We start from the raw sequence: 18,863 nt of genomic DNA, 5'->3' as shown, positions 1-18,863 counted from the left end.
CTGTATTTATAGCATTATCTACAATATCCAAAAATATGGAAGCAGCCCAAGTGTCCATCAGTTGGTGAATGGATAAGAAAGATGCAATACACACACACACACACACACACACACACACACACACACACACACAGGAATATTAATCAGCTATAAAAAAAAAAAGAAATCTTGTCATTTGCAACAACATGGATGGAGCTAGAGATGCTAAGTGAAATAAGGCAGTCAGAGATAGGCAAGTACCATATGACTTCACTTATATGTGGAATTTAAGAAACAAAGGAGCCAAGGGAAAAAGAGAGAGACCCCGGGCAACAGACTCTTAACTACAGAGAACAAACTGATGGTTACCAGAGGGGAAGTGATTAGAGGGATGGGTTAAATAGATGATGGGATTCAGGAGTGCACTTGTGAAGAGTAGCGGGTGATGTATGGAAGTGCCGAATCAGCATATTGTATACCTGAAACTAATATAACACTGTATGTTAACTAACTGGAATTAAAATAAAAACTTAAAAAAAGTCTATGATCTTAACCTCTTGAGAAATAGCAGTGTCGTTTCTCAGACCTGACTGTTTTTCACATGGGGGTAGCTCTGCCACATCTGATAGCCCACTTTCATTCATCCCCAGAATTCTGGTGAATACAATTTTCTGTCTTTGTCTCTAAATCAAAACTCCAGTTTTGAGGGACCTGGACAAAATTATTCTGAAGTTTATCCAGAAGAGAAAATAGACAAGAATAGCCAAGAAGACTTTAAAAATGAAGACCTGTGGAGAACCTGGGTGGCTCAGTCAGTTAAGCGTCTGGCTTCAGCCCAGGTCATGATCTCATGGTTCATGAGTTTGAACCCCGCATTAGACTCTCTGCTGTCAGTGCAGAGCCCACTTCAGATCCTCTGTCTCCCTCTCTCTCTGCCCCTCTCCGGCTCTCTCTCTCTCAAAAATAAACAAACATTTAAAAAGTAAAAATAGAAGACTTACTATCCTGTATTAAAAGTTATATAATTTAAAAGATGGGTAGAACAGTAGAACATGATAGAAAACCTGGAATCACATTCAATATGTTAGAATGTAGTACATTGTAAAAATGGCTTGCTTATTTATTTATTTATTTATTTATTTATTTATTTATTTATTTATGGAATGCTTATTTTTGAAGGAGAGAGAGAGTGTGTGAGCAGGAGAGGAGCAGAGAGAAAGGGAGACATAGAATCCAAAGTGGGCTCCAGGCTCTGAGCTGTCAGCACAGAGCCTATCTGGCATGGGGCTCACACACCCAGGAGATCATGACCTGAGCTGAAGTCAGTCACTTAACTGACTGAGCCACCCAGGTACTCCCCTAAAAGTGGCATTTAAAACCAGAGTAGGAGAAAATATTTGCAAATTGTATATGTAATAAGTGACTTCTATGCAGAATATGTAAAGAACTTTTATAACTCAGTTAAGAGTTATTAAAGACAACCCAATTTAAAAATGGGCAAAGAATCTGAACAGACATTTCTCCAAAGAAAATATATAAATGTTCAGTAAGCACATGAAAACATACTCAACTTCATCATTAGTCTAGGGAAATGAAAATCAAAAGCACAATAAGGAGTGCCTGTGTGGCTCAGTTGGTTGAGCGTTCGACTCTTGATTTCAGCTCAGGTCATGATCCCAGGGTGGCTGAGTGTGGAGCCTGCTTAAGATTCTCCCTATCCCTCTCTCTCTGCCCCTCCCCTGCTCATGCTCTCTCTCTCTCTGTCTAAAATAAAATAAAATAAAATAAACCACAGTGAGATATTACTTCATGTCCATTCAGATAGTTAAAAAATAACAAGCATTGGTGAGGATGTGGAGAAATTATAACTTTCCTATGTTGTGAGTGAGAATGTAAAATAGTGCAGCTACTGTGAAAAACCATTTTGCAGTTCCTCAAAAAGTTAAACATAGAGTTACCATATGACTCAGAAATTGTACTCCCATGTATATATCCAAAAGACATGAAAACGTCCACAAAAAAACTTGTACACAAATAAATGTTCATAACAGCTTTATTCATAATAGCCAAAAGATGGAAAAAAAGCCAGATATTTATGATGGATAAATAAATGCAGCATGTCCATAGAATAGAATATTATTCAGTCATGAAAAAGAATGAGATAGTAATACATGCTGTAATGTGAAAGAACTTTGAAAATATTATGCTGAATGAAAGAAACCAGTCACAGTAGACCACATATTATTCTATTTATATGAAATATCCAGAATAGGAAAATCCCTAGAGACAGATAGTAGATTAGTGTTTGCCAGTGACTGGGGAAATGAAGGACTTAGAAGTATGGGTTTGGGGGGGCTTTTGGGGGTGATGAAAATGTTCTGGAATTAGTGATGATTGCATAGCCTCATCAATATACTAAAAACCACTGTATTGTACAATTTAAGGTGGTGAATTTTATGTGAGTTATATCTCCAAAAAAAAAAAAAAATTTAATAGTTGCAGTGTTAAGTTTCTAGGACCTGGAGCCAGAGACTTCTATTAAAGGATGAGGTGAGTGAATTCAAGGTCAGGTAGGAGTCTCTAGCCTAGAGGAAGAATCTTTGAGAACCAAAGAAGGAAATTTCTTTGTAATTTTGGAAGCCATGAGTCAAAGACATTAGAGGGCTGGAAGAAAATAGATACTCAGTATAATTCGGAAGCAGATGGGTTGCTAGAACGCACTCTCTGAGGAGACAAATTTTGTGGAAACAGTCTGGGAATTTCTAGGAGCACTAAGTGTAGAAAGCTTAGCAGCAGTGTCACCTCTTCAGGCCAAATTCTGGGTTGTTTGGTATATATACCATTCAAGCTCAAGAAAATTGGGAAACACTCATACCATATTCATTTAAATAATTAAGATATTTTCTCCTCTAGAAACACTTCCATATCCTACTTTCTTGACTTTCTTCTCTTCTGTGCACCGCAACACCCTATTCTTACCTATATCACTGCTTTTACATTAGATTGATTTTTTTTTTAATGTTTGTCTTCCCCCTTTAGGAATGGGAATCCCAGTATGATCAGGAATAATGTAACCTTAGGACCTAGCATGAAGCCTGACACCTGGCAAGAACTTAGTAAATGCTTATTGAACTAATGCAGAATTGAAGAGACTATAGGAATGTTTCACTCAGGACAAAAAAGTCTATTAATAAAATCTATCTGAAGAGTTTTCATAACACAATAATGGGCTCACAATTTGAAATAGTGCGTAACACTTCTGTATGTTGATATGATGATTTTGGCATGTGTTGTAGTTATCAGTCTCACTCCCACTAAACTTCAGGTCCCTTGAAAGTCAGGGACCGTGTCTTACTCATCTTTTTATCCCCTCACAGCTTCAGATACACTGGCCTGTGTGCAATAGATGCTCATTAATAATTTATTGATTTAAATTTCATTAGCAAGGTTAGGTAAAACTGCCTTGGGAAGAACTTCAGATACCTTAAAATAAGGTGCTGGAACTGACTGATAAGAGAGGGCTGAGTTTCTGTCTTTAGCAGTGATGTTGGTACAGGCCATCCTATTGTCTGTGGAGACAAAATCTAGAATTACTAGAGGCATTCATGGTGGAAAAGTCCTCAAAAGTTTGTTGTCATTTTGCCTCCAGAAAACTTTAACACTTAAGGATTTTTATTTTTATTGTATTTCTTGATTCTTCAAATAGAAAGAAAATCCCATTGAATTTTTTTAATGTGTATTTATTTTTGATGGGGCGGGGAGCAGAGAGGGACAGAGGATCTGAAGCAGGCTCTGCACTGACAACAGTGAACCTGATGCAGGGCTCAAACTTATGAACTTGAGACCATGCCCTGAGCCAAAGTCAGACTCTCAACTGACTGAGCCACACAGACACCCCAGGAAAATCCCATTTGTAGACATAATCCTCAGTGAGAAAGTGTGAAGATTTAGTGAAGTCTTCACTGGTGGTCAGCATCCCAGGCTGATCTTTAGAGGGCTATCCTTATCATTTCTCTCTTCTCTTTCAGAACAAGAGAGATATCTGCAAGCCAACAACAGAGAATTCAATACTAGGTTTGGATATCCTGTGAGTATCGGGCCTCCAGTTACTTCAGAAGGGGGCTGGTATTCTCTAATATTCCACTTTGTGAGTGGGGCATGAATTCATTGTAGATGTAGATCCTACAGCATAGATTCTACTTTCAAACTCCTATACAACAAGGGCTGGTACAGTGAGGTCTTAGAACAACCAAAATTAGTTCTAATGACCCAGGCTCAGGAGAGAATAGATCTCAGATTTGGGGTTTCATATGTCACTTCTAGCAAAGAGATCCTATAGTTGCTTCTTACACAAATGAAACCATAGTTCAACTTTATTTTCCACTTACCCATCTATCTATGACAATACATATAGATCTACCCAATACATTTAATAGTGGCATGGTTTTCCACTCTTATCAATGTACCTTAATTTACTTAACCAGTCTCCTACTGATGAACATTAAAAATGTTTCCATTCAGGGGCGCCTGGGTGGCTCAGTCAGTTAGGTATCTGTCTTCAGCTCAGGTCATGATCTCATGGTTCATGAGTTCGAGCCCTCCATCAGGCTCTGTGCTGACAGCTTAGAGCTGGAAGCCAGCTTCAGATTGTGTCTCCCTCTCTCTCTCTGTCTCTCTCTCAAAAATAAATAAACCTTAAAATAAAATGTTTCCATTCATAGCTAGGTGCCCCCTCCAAAAAAACAAAAAATAGTCTCCAGTGTTTTGCTACGATAAATGGCAAACCATTTATCTGAATGAACACCATTATACATATATTTTGGCACATTTATATGAATATATCTTACGAGAATTTCCTAGAAGTGAGTTGGCTGGACCAAAAGAAAACACAGTAAAAATTGTGATGCACAATGTCAGACTTCTCCCTGAAAAGATTATATCCATTTATATTTCTACCTACAGTAGAGACTGCTTGTTTTTCCATATTCCTGCCCAACTAGGTATTATCAATCTTTTTCATCTTTGCCAGGCTCTTGAATGAAAAAACATTTTGTTGTCTATCTTTCCTTAATTTCGAGTGAGTTCAATAATCTTTTCATGTTAATTAACCTTTTTTATTTCTTTTTATGGAAACTACCCGTTAATGATCTTTGCCCATTTTTTATTGGACTGTTCATTTTTCACTTGTTTATTTATGAATAGCTCATAAAAGTTATGTATTTAAAATTCATACACCAGCACCTATCCTTGCCCACATCTGCCCCCTATAGGGAATCACTTTTATTACTTTCTTAGGAATTCAGTGCTTTGTGTAAATAAAGCAAATCCACTTTCTTACACTATTTTTTTTAACGTTTATTTATTTTTGAGAGAGAAAGAGCATGAGCAGGAAAGGGGCAGGGAGAGAGAGAGAGTCACAGAATCTGAAGCAGGCTCCAGGCTTTGAGCTGTCAGCACAGAGACCGATGCAGGGCTCAAACTCACAAACCACGAGATCATGACCTGAGCCGAAGTTGGTCACTTAACCAACTGAGCCACCCAGGTGCCCCTTTCTTACACTATTCTGAACCCTAAGTTGTCAAGATGCTTTCATAATAGCTTTTTCCTTTTTTCTTTTTTCACCTGCGTAGTATTTCCTATGCAGATTTAGCATAGTTTAGGTTACCAGTTTCTTACAAATTGACATTTGGATTGTTTCTAGATATTTACAGTTATATAAGCAATGTTTTTAGTTTATGATTTCTGAGTTAGTTCTGGATAATAACAGTGTTCAGAGTATGGCCATGGAAGCAGATTTCCCCCCTTTCTACCTTCTAGGCATGTATAAGAGGCACTATAGAGAAGTGAAGCTAGGTTTTGGCATCAGACAGACCTGCTTTTGAGCACAGCTGTACTCCTTACTAACCTTGCATTTTTAGGCATGTTTTTTTTACCTTCTCTGATCTTGAGTTCCCTCTATGAAAAGGGCCTGATACTGTTCACCTTACATGGTGGTTATGGGAGTTAGATATACTTGTGAATAATGTTAACTCTCTTTGTCCAAGAAACTATAGCCCCTTGAAGAAAGGATATAAGTCTCATTCATCTCTGCATCCACAGTTTGTATCGCAATATTTGGCACATAATGGCATTTGATACATATATGCTGAATTAATAAGCAGATCTGACCTATTCTTATATATTTAACAACCATTTCATTTCCACGGCCCATTGCTCATTTTTCTCCTATTTTTCTACTCTCTTCCATTCCTACTCCTTTTCCTCTCCTCAGCCCTCAACTACTGATCCCCATTATGGCTTTGGCCTTATGTTATCTATTCCCCCATTTAGCCAACAGGCAGGTTTCACTGCCCAAATAGCCCAAACCAAAATCTACCACCTCTGTTATGCTTAAATTTTATCACATCTGACAAAAAACAAAACAAAACAAAACACTGAAGAAACTCATAGGTAAGCAGATGTTCTACATTCTTTAGATACCACTTCTGGCCTGGCATTTAAAAGTAGAGCAAAATACTCTAGTTACCAAGTTAGTAAAGAAATACTGATATTTCTGTCTTGAGACAGAATCAGCAAGGCTTTTGTCTTTGTTTGCTAAACAAGTGCTACAAAGTGAGTAGAAACCTAAATACATTAATCAGCTATAAAATCAAATGGAAAATCGGTAGTGAAGGGCAGCTGCTACAGCAAGGCAAAAGATCAAAAGATCTTCGGTTCCAAGTACCAGAACCATCTGGACTTAGACACTGAGAAAGTCTGAGTATTTCATGATCAAAGAAAACTTTTTCCATGTTAGAGTAGCATATTCTCAGGGTTAGAAGGGCTGATAGCGATCATTTAATTAGAACTTCATTCAAGACAGACCTATGAGCTTCTCTGGGATAGATCTTTAATTTTTTTCAGCCTCCACTAGTAGAGCCCAGAATAGGGCTATAAACAGAGCAAGCCTTGAGAAATCTATAGTGTTTGACTGATTATTAACTAGAAAATTATGGAGAAAACACCAAAGAAATCTTAGTTTCTAACTAAGATCTCTAAACTCCTAAGCTCCATGACAAACTTCTCTTCCCTAGGGAAATATATGGGTGAGTCTTGACTGAATAATGGATCTAGGCTTGCTGGTCAAGTTTTGACCTTAGGACTAAATGGTTTTAATTCTCCAAGAGAAGGCCTCTGGTGCTTTCCCAAGGCAGATTCCAGCAAGATTCTTCATACTTGAGCAATATCTTTACTTCAGGACTGCATGTGGGTTTTCCTTTTGTTTTGGCCTTATAGATGGAGGAGGTAGGGAGAAGCCCTATCCTTAGGAAATTGTTTGGTCTCATTCTTTTGCTTTTCTTGAGCTATTATATTCAAGTTCTAACATCTTAAGTCACATGATTGAAGACACAAAGGTAGAAAGTAAGATGGTCCTGCCAACATCCTGAGATCAGGATTGAGAAGGAAGCAAGTTCTCATTTTCACACAGCAAAATCATATAAACCACAACTATTCAGACTCTCTCAAGACAAGTAAAAAGCAAGTGTCTTCCCATAGGGACCACTGTAGGAACCTCCAGTGGGCTAAGGTTGAAAGAGTAATTTGCTTTTGGCATCTGACATCCTTCAGCATTGAAAGCAATATGTAAAAGCACACCAAACTGAGTTTGCCAGGCTTAGAAAAAACTTCATTAGAGAGCTCTATACAAATGGCAGACTTGCTTTTTAGGGCTAAGGAGGACCAGAGAGTCACCCATAAGATGACACTAAAGGATCTCTGATTCTATGAAAGGAAGGCATTTGGATGGCTATGGGATTCAGGGGACAGCATAGTCCCAACTCGGCAACTAACTATGTGGTCTTGGGCAAATAACTTCACCTCAGTGCCTCAATTTCCTCATCCTCAAAAATGTGATCATGTAGTACTCTCCTCAGAGGGTTGTTATGAGGATTAAATAAACTGCTACACATAAAATGCTTAGAATAGTGCCTTGCATGTAGTAAATATTCAGTAAATGTAAGTTTTATTGTTGATTTTATTATCATTATTATTAATAGCATCAATAAAGAAAGAATTCTGTGCCTCAGAATAATCCCATATTGATCAGCCTTGCCTTCTTTGCATTCTCTAGGTCTCAAAGAAAAGTAGGGGACAAACACTTCTTCCCCCCTTCCCACTCACCCCATGGTGGAGGAACTATGGCTTTTTCCTGTTTCAAGGAGTGGTTTTGGTCTTTTTTGTTAAGATTAGGAGGTGGAGTCTTTTGTTCCTCTAATTGCACTTGTTTTCTTTTACTTGCAGAACAATACCATCAAGACCTCAAGATATAATGTCTTTAACTTCTTGCCTCTAAACCTATTTGAACAATTCCAGAGACTTGCAAATGCATATTTCCTCGTTTTGCTGTTCCTCCAGGTATTGACTTTGGGGGCCTTTTCCACAGAGCATTTTATCAGTATCTCTGGGGCCTGGTTGTGTAATCAGTTCTTCCCCTCCCTAAACTGAGAAATGTCTCTTTCTCAGCAAATGAATGGGCTGGAATGTCAGGCTGGTCCTATAGAGTAGGACAAGTTCACTGAATCCCAAGGAAGGGGAGCTCCCTCATCATGGCTGCATGGCCACACTTCAGCTTGACCCAGCAGGCCACAGACTCTTTACCCCAACCATAGTTACAACCCCATTCATCATTTGTTGTCCCAGCCTCCCTGACAGAAAGCTAACAGAGGAATTCTGAGAAAAGAGAATGATTTAGAACATAAGAGTATAAGCACAGGGCAAGGAAGCAGGGCAGGGTCGGCCCAAATTAGGAGAGAGGGACAGATTTTCTCATTTCCCCTTGTGCTGAGGGATGGGATATGGTTTTCCGATGTCCACTTTTATCTCCCAGCCCCTACAGCTCCTTGCCAGAACCTTCATTATCAGAGGAGAAATAGCCCTTTGCCATCAAGACAAAAGTAGTGAAGTTCAGTACAGATGGGTGGCAACTTACCATATCCTCTTCTTTCATCCTTTCTTGGGAGTTGTTTATTTATATTTACTCCTATATTATATTACTTATATTTCCACAACAGTGGAAAACAACTATGATAGTTGAAATCATTATGAACCTGTGGAGGTGAAAGTGGTGGGGGTGGTGCTGAGGTGAAATACATTGTCCTTTAAGCTTTCTAACCTAAGTTTCTCCCTCCTTCCCTTCACAGTTGATTCCCCAGATCTCCTCCTTGGCATGGTACACAACTGTGATCCCCCTGATGGTGGTGTTGTCCATAACAGCAGTGAAGGATGCCATCGATGACATGGTGAAGTGGCTTCCTGGGCCTCTAGTGTTTCACTGACCTAGTCTGGCTGGGGGGTCAAAAGGGACTTCCCAGAACTACCTAGTGCTAGGAAGAAGCACTGAATTAAAAGAGATGTTTCCTTGCTTCCTTAACCATCCCAGAAGAAAATGTAATTCCCTTAGCCTCAAGATTGATAGTCTATGCATGGCCAGAAAGGGGCAGTGCAAGGCCTTTCTCTGTCTTCCAGTGCCACCATTTAGCCCCTTTTCCGGGCTTCCTTCCATTTCCTTTTTAATAATCCCCCTCTTCCTTCACTTTGCTTTCTCTGAGTTTTCTCTCATCTTTCTTCCTCCATTCCTCCTTCTCCAAGTTTTATATTCCTCTTCCCTTCCTCCCTGTCCACTCCTCCCTCATTGCCCTGTTCTTATTTTTCTTCTCCCCTTTCCACATTCCCCTCCTCCTCTCTAGCTCTCCCTATTTCCTTTTCCAGTTTTCACTTCTGTCAGGGATGCTCAGCTAGGAACTCTCTGGTTTTAGAGCACTTCACAACATAAACAGAAGCCAACTCCTTTCCTGGCCTTGGAGGGAAAAACTGGCTTCCAACAAGTGCTGCTTGGCATCCTCTTTGCTCCTTACAACATCAAATGGTCAGCATACCGCCCCAGTACCAGGTCTGCTAGTGGGATTTAGAAAGTCAGACCTGTTGACCTGCCTCCATCTTCCCTCAGAGAGTCCTTCTGATTTTGCCAGAATGGATTTTTAAAATTTTTTTAACATTTATTCATTTTTTGAGAGACAGAGAGCACAAGCAGGGGAGGGGCAGAGAGAGGGGGAGACACAGAATCCCAAGCAGGCTCCAGGCTCTGAGCTGTCAGCACAGAGCCCGATGTGGGGCTTGAACTCAGGAAACACGAGATCATGACCTGAGCCAAAGTCAGACGCTCAACTGACTGAGCCACCCAGGTGCCCCACCAGAATAGATTTTTAGACCAAACTTTGCAAGCAGGATGTTTCTTTAGACTTTTAACTCTGCAACTCTTTTAAACCCAGAATTAGCCATGTAGTGGTTGAAATTTTAGTCACAATTCAGATGTGCAAAAAATATAACTTTATTTCTCTATAACTGAACTCAGTATAACTCACAACTACCACCCCGCCATCCCGAACCTTTTTAATTGAGAGCTGAAAGCTAGATTTGCCAATTCAGGATAACCCAGTTACTTCTGGGTTAGAACTCAGTTTCTTTAAGATAAGCATTCTGACAAATTCAAGATTCTCTCTGCCCTTTTTATAGTCCTGCCGTTTTCCCAGGGAGTAATCTCAATTGGAAGTAGAAGATTCATGTGAGCATCAGTACATGCTCTGTATTGGTCCCTCTTCTATTTGGTCTTTGAATAGAAGATCTTTGTTGCTCTTTCCTTATTGCATCTACTGTAGAAGCTTCTATATGTTGACTATGGTGGGGGAAAGTTTGAGAATTCTTAACTTTCCCTGCTCCTACCAAGGTGTGTGAGACTTTAGTCCTGTCCATCATTTTTCATTCTCTCCTCTGTGACTTTTGACTAAATTGTTTGTTCTCATTCCCCCAGACTTTGGCTTTTGATATTTAAAATGAAGATTTTGTCTCTTTCTTCTCCCTTGGTTCTTTTTCTGACTTTTTCCCATCTTCTCTGAGACAATCAGCCTCTTACCCTGGTTTTTTTTTTTTTAATTTTTTTTTTCAACATTTTTTATTTATTTTTGGGACAGAGAGAGACAGAGCATGAACGGGGGAGGGGCAGAGAGAGAGGGAGACACAGAATCGGAAACAGGCTCCAGGCTCCGAGCCATCAGCCCAGAGCCTGACGCGGGGCTCGAACTCACGGACCGCGAGATCGTGACCTGGCTGAAGTCGGACGCTTAACCGACTGCGCCACCCAGGCGCCCCTTACCCTGGTTTTAATGGTAGAAAGGCTTTGGGAGGTAAAGAAAAATTATAAATAAGAAGTACATTGGGTAATATTTCAAAATATTAAACCATTAACCTTCTACATGCAATTTACTCTTTTCCCATTTCCTGAACATTTTCATGTGTAATTTTAGAAAAGGCACCAAAATGACAATCACGTCAACAACCGTTCTGTAATGGTGCTGATGAATGGCAGGTAAGTTGTAGAGAAATCAGTTTAGGTAGGACAAGCTCTGGCTTAAGGTTGTCCTTGCTAAAGCTAGATGTGCTGAGTGCTTTGGAAAGGTAATTCAGGACAGTGAAAAGAACCTAGGGTTGAACATAAGAATTTGTTTCTAGAGCTAGTATACCCTGAATTTGCCATGTGACCTCAGACCTCTCTCGGCCTCGTATTTCCTATGTATAAAGTGAAGATAATATTCTCTACCTTAGAGGATTGTGGCAAAAATGAAAATGAAATAATATATATTAAGGCCACTAACAATTTATGACATATAAATGATTATTATTAGTGCAGTGGTCAGCATGGAGATAGAAATCTGTCTTTAGAACATCAGTAGATTCTGACATGGCTTATTGGCCATTCTACTAAATAGTCTTTGATCAGGTCATCTTGTGTTAACAATCTAAAGAAAGTATTGGTTTTGACCCCATCACTATGGTGTTTGGTCATAGCTATCTAAAGTGTTGTCAATAGGTAAATGTTTATATTTGATGATATCCTACAAAATTTGAGCAATTTACCTTTGGCAGGAAAGCAGTGAGGCAGACATAATTCCTATATGAAGCAAAATATGAAGACTGTCATAAGAGACACAAGAAGTTATAGGAATTAATAAAAAATGAATGATCATAGCTAGTTAAAGAAATCAAGGAAGACTTTCTGGAGGAGGTAACGTCTATGCTAGGTCTTAAGGGATGGGGAAGAATTCAACCAATAAAGGTTGTATAAAAGAAAAAATGACGAGTGTGCACAGTAGCATGACTGCAAATTAGTACAAACTTGAAGGAATTCAAAATTGAAGTCCAGTCTTTTTCACAGTGGCCCTACAGAATACCCAGGAGCTATGGTTTTAATCATATAATTCTATTATGTGAAGTTCTTGGGCATTTAATTCTGTTATTTATTGAGGCTGCTAATTCTTACTCATGGTGGATTATTCCCTCAAGTGTTTTGGTCTGTTGAAGCCTCTCATAAGATGCCACCAAAAAATACAATTATGATTAAAAAGAAAATTTAAGGGGCACCTGGGTGGCTCAGTCTGTTAAGCATCTGACTCTTGATACTGGCTCAGGTCGTGATCTCTCGGTCCTGAGATTGAGTCCTGCTTCAGGCTGAGCATGTTGCATGCTCTCTTTTTCTCTCTCAAAATAAATAAGTAAACATTAAAATAACAATAAAAAGAAAAAAGAAAATTTTAAAGAAAGGAAGAAAGTAAATAGAAATAAAAAGAAAAGACAAAACTGAGTGTATTAGAAATTTGCTAGGCTAGGGAGTTACTGACCAAATGGATTTCATCAAATGAACTCCCCAAGTAGTTTGAGCACTTGGGTTTCGAAAGACTATTGGAAAAGAATTTTCCATAGAGTGGTTTTAGGATGGGAGGTCACAAGCAGGGCCTTGTTAGACTTTTTCACTCAGTGAAGCTGGTTATTGAAACAGTCTGTATTTCAGAAAGTGGCTTGTCTTTTCTAGAACACATGGTTTTCAGTAGAGCTGCTACTGAAAAAGTTGGTTTTGCAAGTTGTGATTTCTGTCATTTTCATTTCTCAATAACTTTGGCTACAAGCACATTGTTGGTAGAATTTTCTTTATGAGAATTCTAAATGTCCTGGGTTGAGGTTGTACCATTTCTGAGGGGTTTTGTGTTTGCTTCTGCCAAGTAACTCAAGGATATCACCTGCTGAAACCTAATTTTGAGGAGTTGTAAATTTGGATCCCACACCTCACAATGTTACAGATTCTTAGGGGAGAATCCTCTATTCTCTGACCCCCAACCCTCTAGAGTAAGATAGACAAACTTTCTTGCCAGTGGGTTGATTTTTTTTAGACCCCCTTTTACCTAATGTTGTTGTCCTTTCAGAGCTTTATGAGGGCTCCTTAGTTCCAACTCACTGCCTCTCAAGATCCTAAGGCTTCATGCCCTATCCCTCTAGTGAGCTAAATTAAAACTAATTGCTAATCATTAAGATTGACAATCCCTTCGCTCACTCAGAGCAAGAACTTCAGAACATGCTGACCTTTTAATTTTTTTCCTGGCTCTACTTTGTGGTAAACATAGCCTTGCTTTGGGAAAGAATGTTCACTTTATTATATCTACCGTTTATGAGTGTTTGTAGTAGGAAAAGTACCAGTATGTTACAGAGCTTCAGGAGGTACCATTCACATAAAACAGATATAATGTGAATGATCTCTTCTGGAATCAAAACACTGCCTTCTCTAGCTCTCTGATCTATTTTTTGGTTTGTTTGTTTGTTTGTTTGTTTGTTTGTTTGTTTGTTTTGAGAGAGAGAGAGAGAGCATGAGCAGGGGAGGGGGTGGGGAGAGAAAGAGAGAATATCCCAAGCAGGCTCCGTGCTGTCACCACAGAGCCTGTTGCAAGGGGCTCAATCTTAGGAACTGTGAGATCATGACCTAACCCAAAATCAAGAGTCAGATGCTTAACCAACTGAGCCACCTAGATGCCCCTCTGATCATTATTTTCTAAACCAGAAGTTAGAATGCAATGCCTGGATATTAAAAATGTGCTTATGGCGCAACAGTACTGAATATTTTAAATCAGAAAGGAATATCTTCCCCTCTTCTAAATCTGGGACACATGATTGTTATAATGTTCAGGAACAAATTGGTAATAGTTTGACAGCTCCTTGTATCATAAAATAGAAGCTTTTAATTCTTCAGGAGAAGCCAGAATGTTGTAGTCCTTCTTGCCATGTTTTACTGGTGAAAATGACGGCTGACAGAGTGCAAAGTAAAACAAAGTAAAGCAAAATACAACAGATATTCAGATGTCTTTCTCCAACTCTTGTAGCTATTCCCCTTCAGTACTATATAGCAGGTTTGAAAATTAGTAACAAAATAAGTAAACATATTATATTTTATCTGCATAAAGATGACACTTGAAACCAAGGGAAGTAGGTGCCTAGGTGGCTCATTCAGTTAAGCATCTGACTTTGGCTCGGGTCATGATCTTGCAGCTCATGAGCTCAAGCCCCATGTTGGACTTGTGCTGACAGCTCAGAGCCTGGAGCTTGCTTCGAATTCTGGGTCTTCCTCTCTCTCTGCCCCTCCCCCACTCATGCTGTCTGTCTGTCTCAAAAATAAATAGAAACATTTTTTTTTAACGTTTTATTTATTTTTGAGACAGAGAGAGACAGAGCATGAACGGGGGATGGGCAGAGAGAGGGAGACACAGAATCGGAAGCAGGCTCCAGGCTCTGAGCTGTCAGCCCAGAGCCCGACACGGGGCTCGAACTCACGGACCGCGAGATCGTGACCTGAGCTGAAGTCGGCCGCTTAACCGACTGAGCCACCCAGGCGCCCCAAGAAACATTTTTTAAAACAATTTTAGGGGCGTCTGGGTGGTTCAGTTGGACACTTAACCAACTTCAGCTCAAGTCATGATCTCATGGTTTGAGAGTTTGGACTCCACGTCAGGCTCTGTCCTGACAGCTCAGAGCCCAGAGCCTCCTTCAGATTCTGTGTCTCCTTCTCTCTCTCTGCCCCTCCCCAACTCGTGCTCTGTCTCTGTCTCTTAGAAATGAATAAAAAATGTAAAAAATGTATTTTTTTAATTAAAAAAAAATAAACCAGAGAAGGAGATACAAGGATATATAAATAATGGTTTTACAACAAGGACTTACATTTATAACATACAGAGAAAATTTAATTTGGAATAAGATTTAAAGAAATACAACCCAGAGGGAGTGCCTGGGTGGCTCAGTCTCTTAAGCATCTGACCCTGATTTCAGCTCATCATCTCAAAGTTCGTGAGATGGAGCCCCGAGACAGGCTCTGTGCTGATAGCGCAGAACCTGCTCAGGATTCTCTCTCTCTCTGCCCCAACCCTGCTAGTGCTCACACTTGCGTGTTCTCTCTTTCAAAATAAATATTTTTTAAAAAAGAAATATAATTCAGGAAGTGGAAGAAGATTATCTAACTGAATTTATATTAAAAGACTTTTTTTTTTTTTTTAATAAAAGAAATTTGGCCCTTTTCAAAGAAGTTATCTTCCCAGTAAAGGTGTCCTGGGAAAACCCGTGCTCTGGCAAAGTGGTGATGTGTGTCATGCCTGCAGATAACAAGGCTTCATTCAAAGGTGAAACATAAATGGCATTCAGGTGTGCCTTCTCTTTGCCAGCTCTTTGGGTGCTTGGCATAACAGAATTGTTACAAAGAGGTAGCTCATATTTCCAAAATTCTTATGGTACTGTGTATATCTTGCTTCGTTCTTTATCAGAAAGGAAGGATTTATGGGCTGTATGCAATTGGGGAAATTGAGGTACAAAAAACAGAAGGGGAAAGAGCCAGTAGTATTATAGAATCTGCTCCTACTGCCAGCTGCCTTTTGTGGAAGTGAGGATTTGAGGGGTCAAAAGTAATCCAATTTTAACATAAGAAAATAATATTGGTACAACCATATATGATAGGATATACATTTTATCTATCAAAAAGAATGAGCCATATCTTCTATAAGTACTCTGCAAGATATGTTATTACATGAAACATGCAAAGTGCAGCAAATCCTGTATTTAGTGTATAACTTAAAAAAATTTTTTTTTAATGTTTATTTATTTTTGGGAGAGAGAGACGAGTTGGGGAGGGGCAGAGAGAACCGGAGACACAGAATCCAAAGCAGGCTCCAGACTCTGAGCTGTCAGCCTGATCTGAGGCTCGAACTCCCAAACTGTGAGATCATGACCTGGGCAGAAGTGGTACCCTTAAACCAACTGAGCCACCCAGGCACCCCTCTAGTATATAACTTTTATTTTTTTTTTTTAATTTTTTAATGTTTATTTATTATTACTGAGAGACAGAGAGACACAGAGTGTGAGCAGGGGAGGGGTAGAGAGAGGGGCAGAACAGAATCCGAAGTAGGCTCCAGGCTCCAGGCTCTGAGCTGTCAGCACAGAGCCCAACGAAGGGTTTGAACTCACAAACTGAGAGATCATGACCTGAGCCGAAGTCAGTCGCCTAACCAGTTGAGCCACCTAGATGCCCCTCTAGTGTATAACTTTTAAATGTATATGTTGTATCATTTGGATTGATATTTTCTAGAAACAAATACAAAAATTTGCATTTGCTACCTTGAGAAGTACAACTAAAATCTGGGGAGAGAGAATTTTTCTTTTTACATGCTTATTTATTATTTGAACTATTTTTTTTTTTACCATATGCATGTATTACTTTTAGTTAAAGAATAATTAGGGGTGTATATGACTACATATGCATTTTAAAGAGTTTTAGAAAATCCTTATAACCTGAAGTCAAGAGAAATGGGCTCCCTTCTTGATTATAGCAAGGATGCATCACAAACCACTTTGGTTCTTCTATAAGCCTTGACTTCATCTCCGCTTTTTTCTTTTTATTTCTTTTCTTGACTGTCAAAGCAGGGCTATGGGGAAATTCTCAGAACAGGCATTCAAGGCACATTTTCTTACAGGATAAAGGAGGACAAATGGATGAATATTCAAGTGGGAGATATAATAAAACTAAGAAATAATCAGCCTGTCACAGTGAGTACCTCTGTGCATGGTGGTTTCTTCTTTTTGACTTGAGTGGGTACAGAGGAACCCTCTCAGCACTTCTGCTGCTACTGCTTTTGATGACCTCTGCTTCACTGTGCATCTGGAGATGAACAGCTCCTGTACGAAGTTTGTTTTCGTCTGCCTCCCACCATAGCTACAGATAAAGAATGACTAGCTGTAGGAGAGGGTGAGTGTGGTAGCAGCAGTGGATCCTAGACAAAGAGTGTAAACCAAATATCTGTAAAATTCTTAGGATGAATGTCTGTTTCTGGGGTAATTGCTTTTTTTGCCACTGTAATATTAAAAGTCTGCCTTCCTGCTTTCCTTATCTTCTCTGACTTTTCTGACCATAGGCTGATATACTATTACTCTCTAGCAGTGAGCCTTACAGTCTGACGTATATAGAAACAGCAGAACTTGATGGGTAAGTGTTCTTTCCTGATGGTCATTTTAAGACCATTGAGCCAGCTTAGAGAATTTCTCACTGAGGGAGAGAATGATGCAGGGAATGAATTTTATTCTCAGATGGAAGTGCCAAAGATACTAGATATATCCAGATAAGAGAAAATAGGAGGCCAGATCCTTGGGATTTCAAGTGTAAAACTGAGCTCTTAGCAGCAACAATCTTGCATCCCCTGGGTGCAGAATAAACTCTGTATTCTCCATCTCTAAACTGGAGACACTCTCACTGTATTCAGTAATGCTGAGTAGCAGGAAAGAGGTAAACAGGACTGTAAAATTTCTGAATAGAGTTCCAAGGTTTCCAGTGGAGGTTTGGGGGGTGGGGAGGATGAGTATGGAGGTAATTATTTACTGATAAAATACCACGTTCTGTAAAGGATTTAAATTACAAATTCATTACCGTGCAAAAGCTAAGGTCTTAGGAGGATAGAGGCCATCTTCAGGAGCTTGTCCTGTGGAGTTTTGTATCAGTGGCATTCTTACAACTATTCCTCTTGGTGCCCAAGCTTTCTGAAATGTGGCTTCCATTTTTGTTTCTGTCTCTATGCATTCCTGTATCAGCAAATGGTTAATTGGGATTCCTTCATGGGTCCTATAAATATTTATGAGGTGAGGAGTATGTTTACTTGGAAGTATGTGCAAGCTTCTTAAAAGACCTGCTTCTTATTCTTGAAGGGAGCAGGTGCCACCTTCAGGTTGTTTTGTGATGTCTCTTCAGCTTCATGTAGAGCACCTGACCAGCAAGATTTCCTGGATTGGTTAAAATATTACTGGTGTATTGCAGGGAATGAGAGCAGAGAGATAGGGGAGTGAGTGGGCTAACGCTCAGCTTCCTTGTGAAGCCATCTACCTCAGTACTGTCCTAGAGAGAGAACAGTGGGGGTCACTCTTAGAGCTCAGACCTATAGCCCAAGCTCTATTGGCAATATCTATTTCCTGCAATCCAAAGAAGAAGAAGACTTAGGCTGCTGATGTATGTATGGCTTGTGCTCTGGTGACTATGTGTCCTTTGCTATAGTGAAACCAACCTGAAAGTGAAGCAGGCCATCCCAGTCACCAGTGATTTGGAAGATAACCTGGAGCTGCTTTCTGCCTTTGATGGTGAGTTAGGAAGTACACTCACCCACCCACATTTTTATCCATAGAGGACTGGTTAAATAAAGTATGGCACATCCATACATTGAATTCTACATAACTTAGTAAGAACAATATGCAAGTTGGTATTTAGTCACATGGAAAAAATATCCACAACATGTTAACAAGTGAAAGAAAACGATTATAGTAGGCTGCATAGTATATATAACATAAGCTTATTTTTGGAAACATATATGTTTATGAGTACATGTATAGAAAAAGTTGGAAGGATGTACTTCAAAAGATTAACAGCACTTATCTCTAGGCAATTTTACCTTCTCCTGTCTGCTTTTAGTATTGTATACGTATTTAGTATTGTATATGTATACGTCCTT

At 39.5% G+C, this 18,863-nt stretch overlaps 1 protein-coding gene across 2 annotated transcripts in view; it reads left to right on the top strand.

Annotated features, from left to right (window-relative positions):
• LOC131491722 (phospholipid-transporting ATPase FetA-like) overlaps positions 1-18,863 on the top strand; it is a 100,299-nt gene that overhangs the window by 38,459 nt on the left and 42,977 nt on the right. For both annotated transcript variants that reach the window (XM_058695005.1, XM_058695004.1), the window contains exons 4-10: positions 4,008-4,066; positions 8,260-8,373; positions 9,159-9,257; positions 11,319-11,380; positions 16,848-16,920; positions 17,286-17,356; positions 18,413-18,495. In XM_058695005.1, the coding sequence (XP_058550988.1) occupies positions 4,008-4,066; positions 8,260-8,373; positions 9,159-9,257; positions 11,319-11,380; positions 16,848-16,920; positions 17,286-17,356; positions 18,413-18,495 (561 nt within the window). The remainder of the gene's footprint in view (positions 1-4,007; positions 4,067-8,259; positions 8,374-9,158; positions 9,258-11,318; positions 11,381-16,847; positions 16,921-17,285; positions 17,357-18,412; positions 18,496-18,863) is intronic.

The sequence above is a fragment of the Neofelis nebulosa genome, chromosome 12 (assembly GCF_028018385.1).
Source record: "Neofelis nebulosa isolate mNeoNeb1 chromosome 12, mNeoNeb1.pri, whole genome shotgun sequence".
NCBI classification, from domain to species: Eukaryota; Metazoa; Chordata; class Mammalia; order Carnivora; family Felidae; genus Neofelis; species Neofelis nebulosa.
Note: the sequence above shows the minus strand (reverse complement) of the source record. Positions and strands in the feature narration are given on the sequence as shown.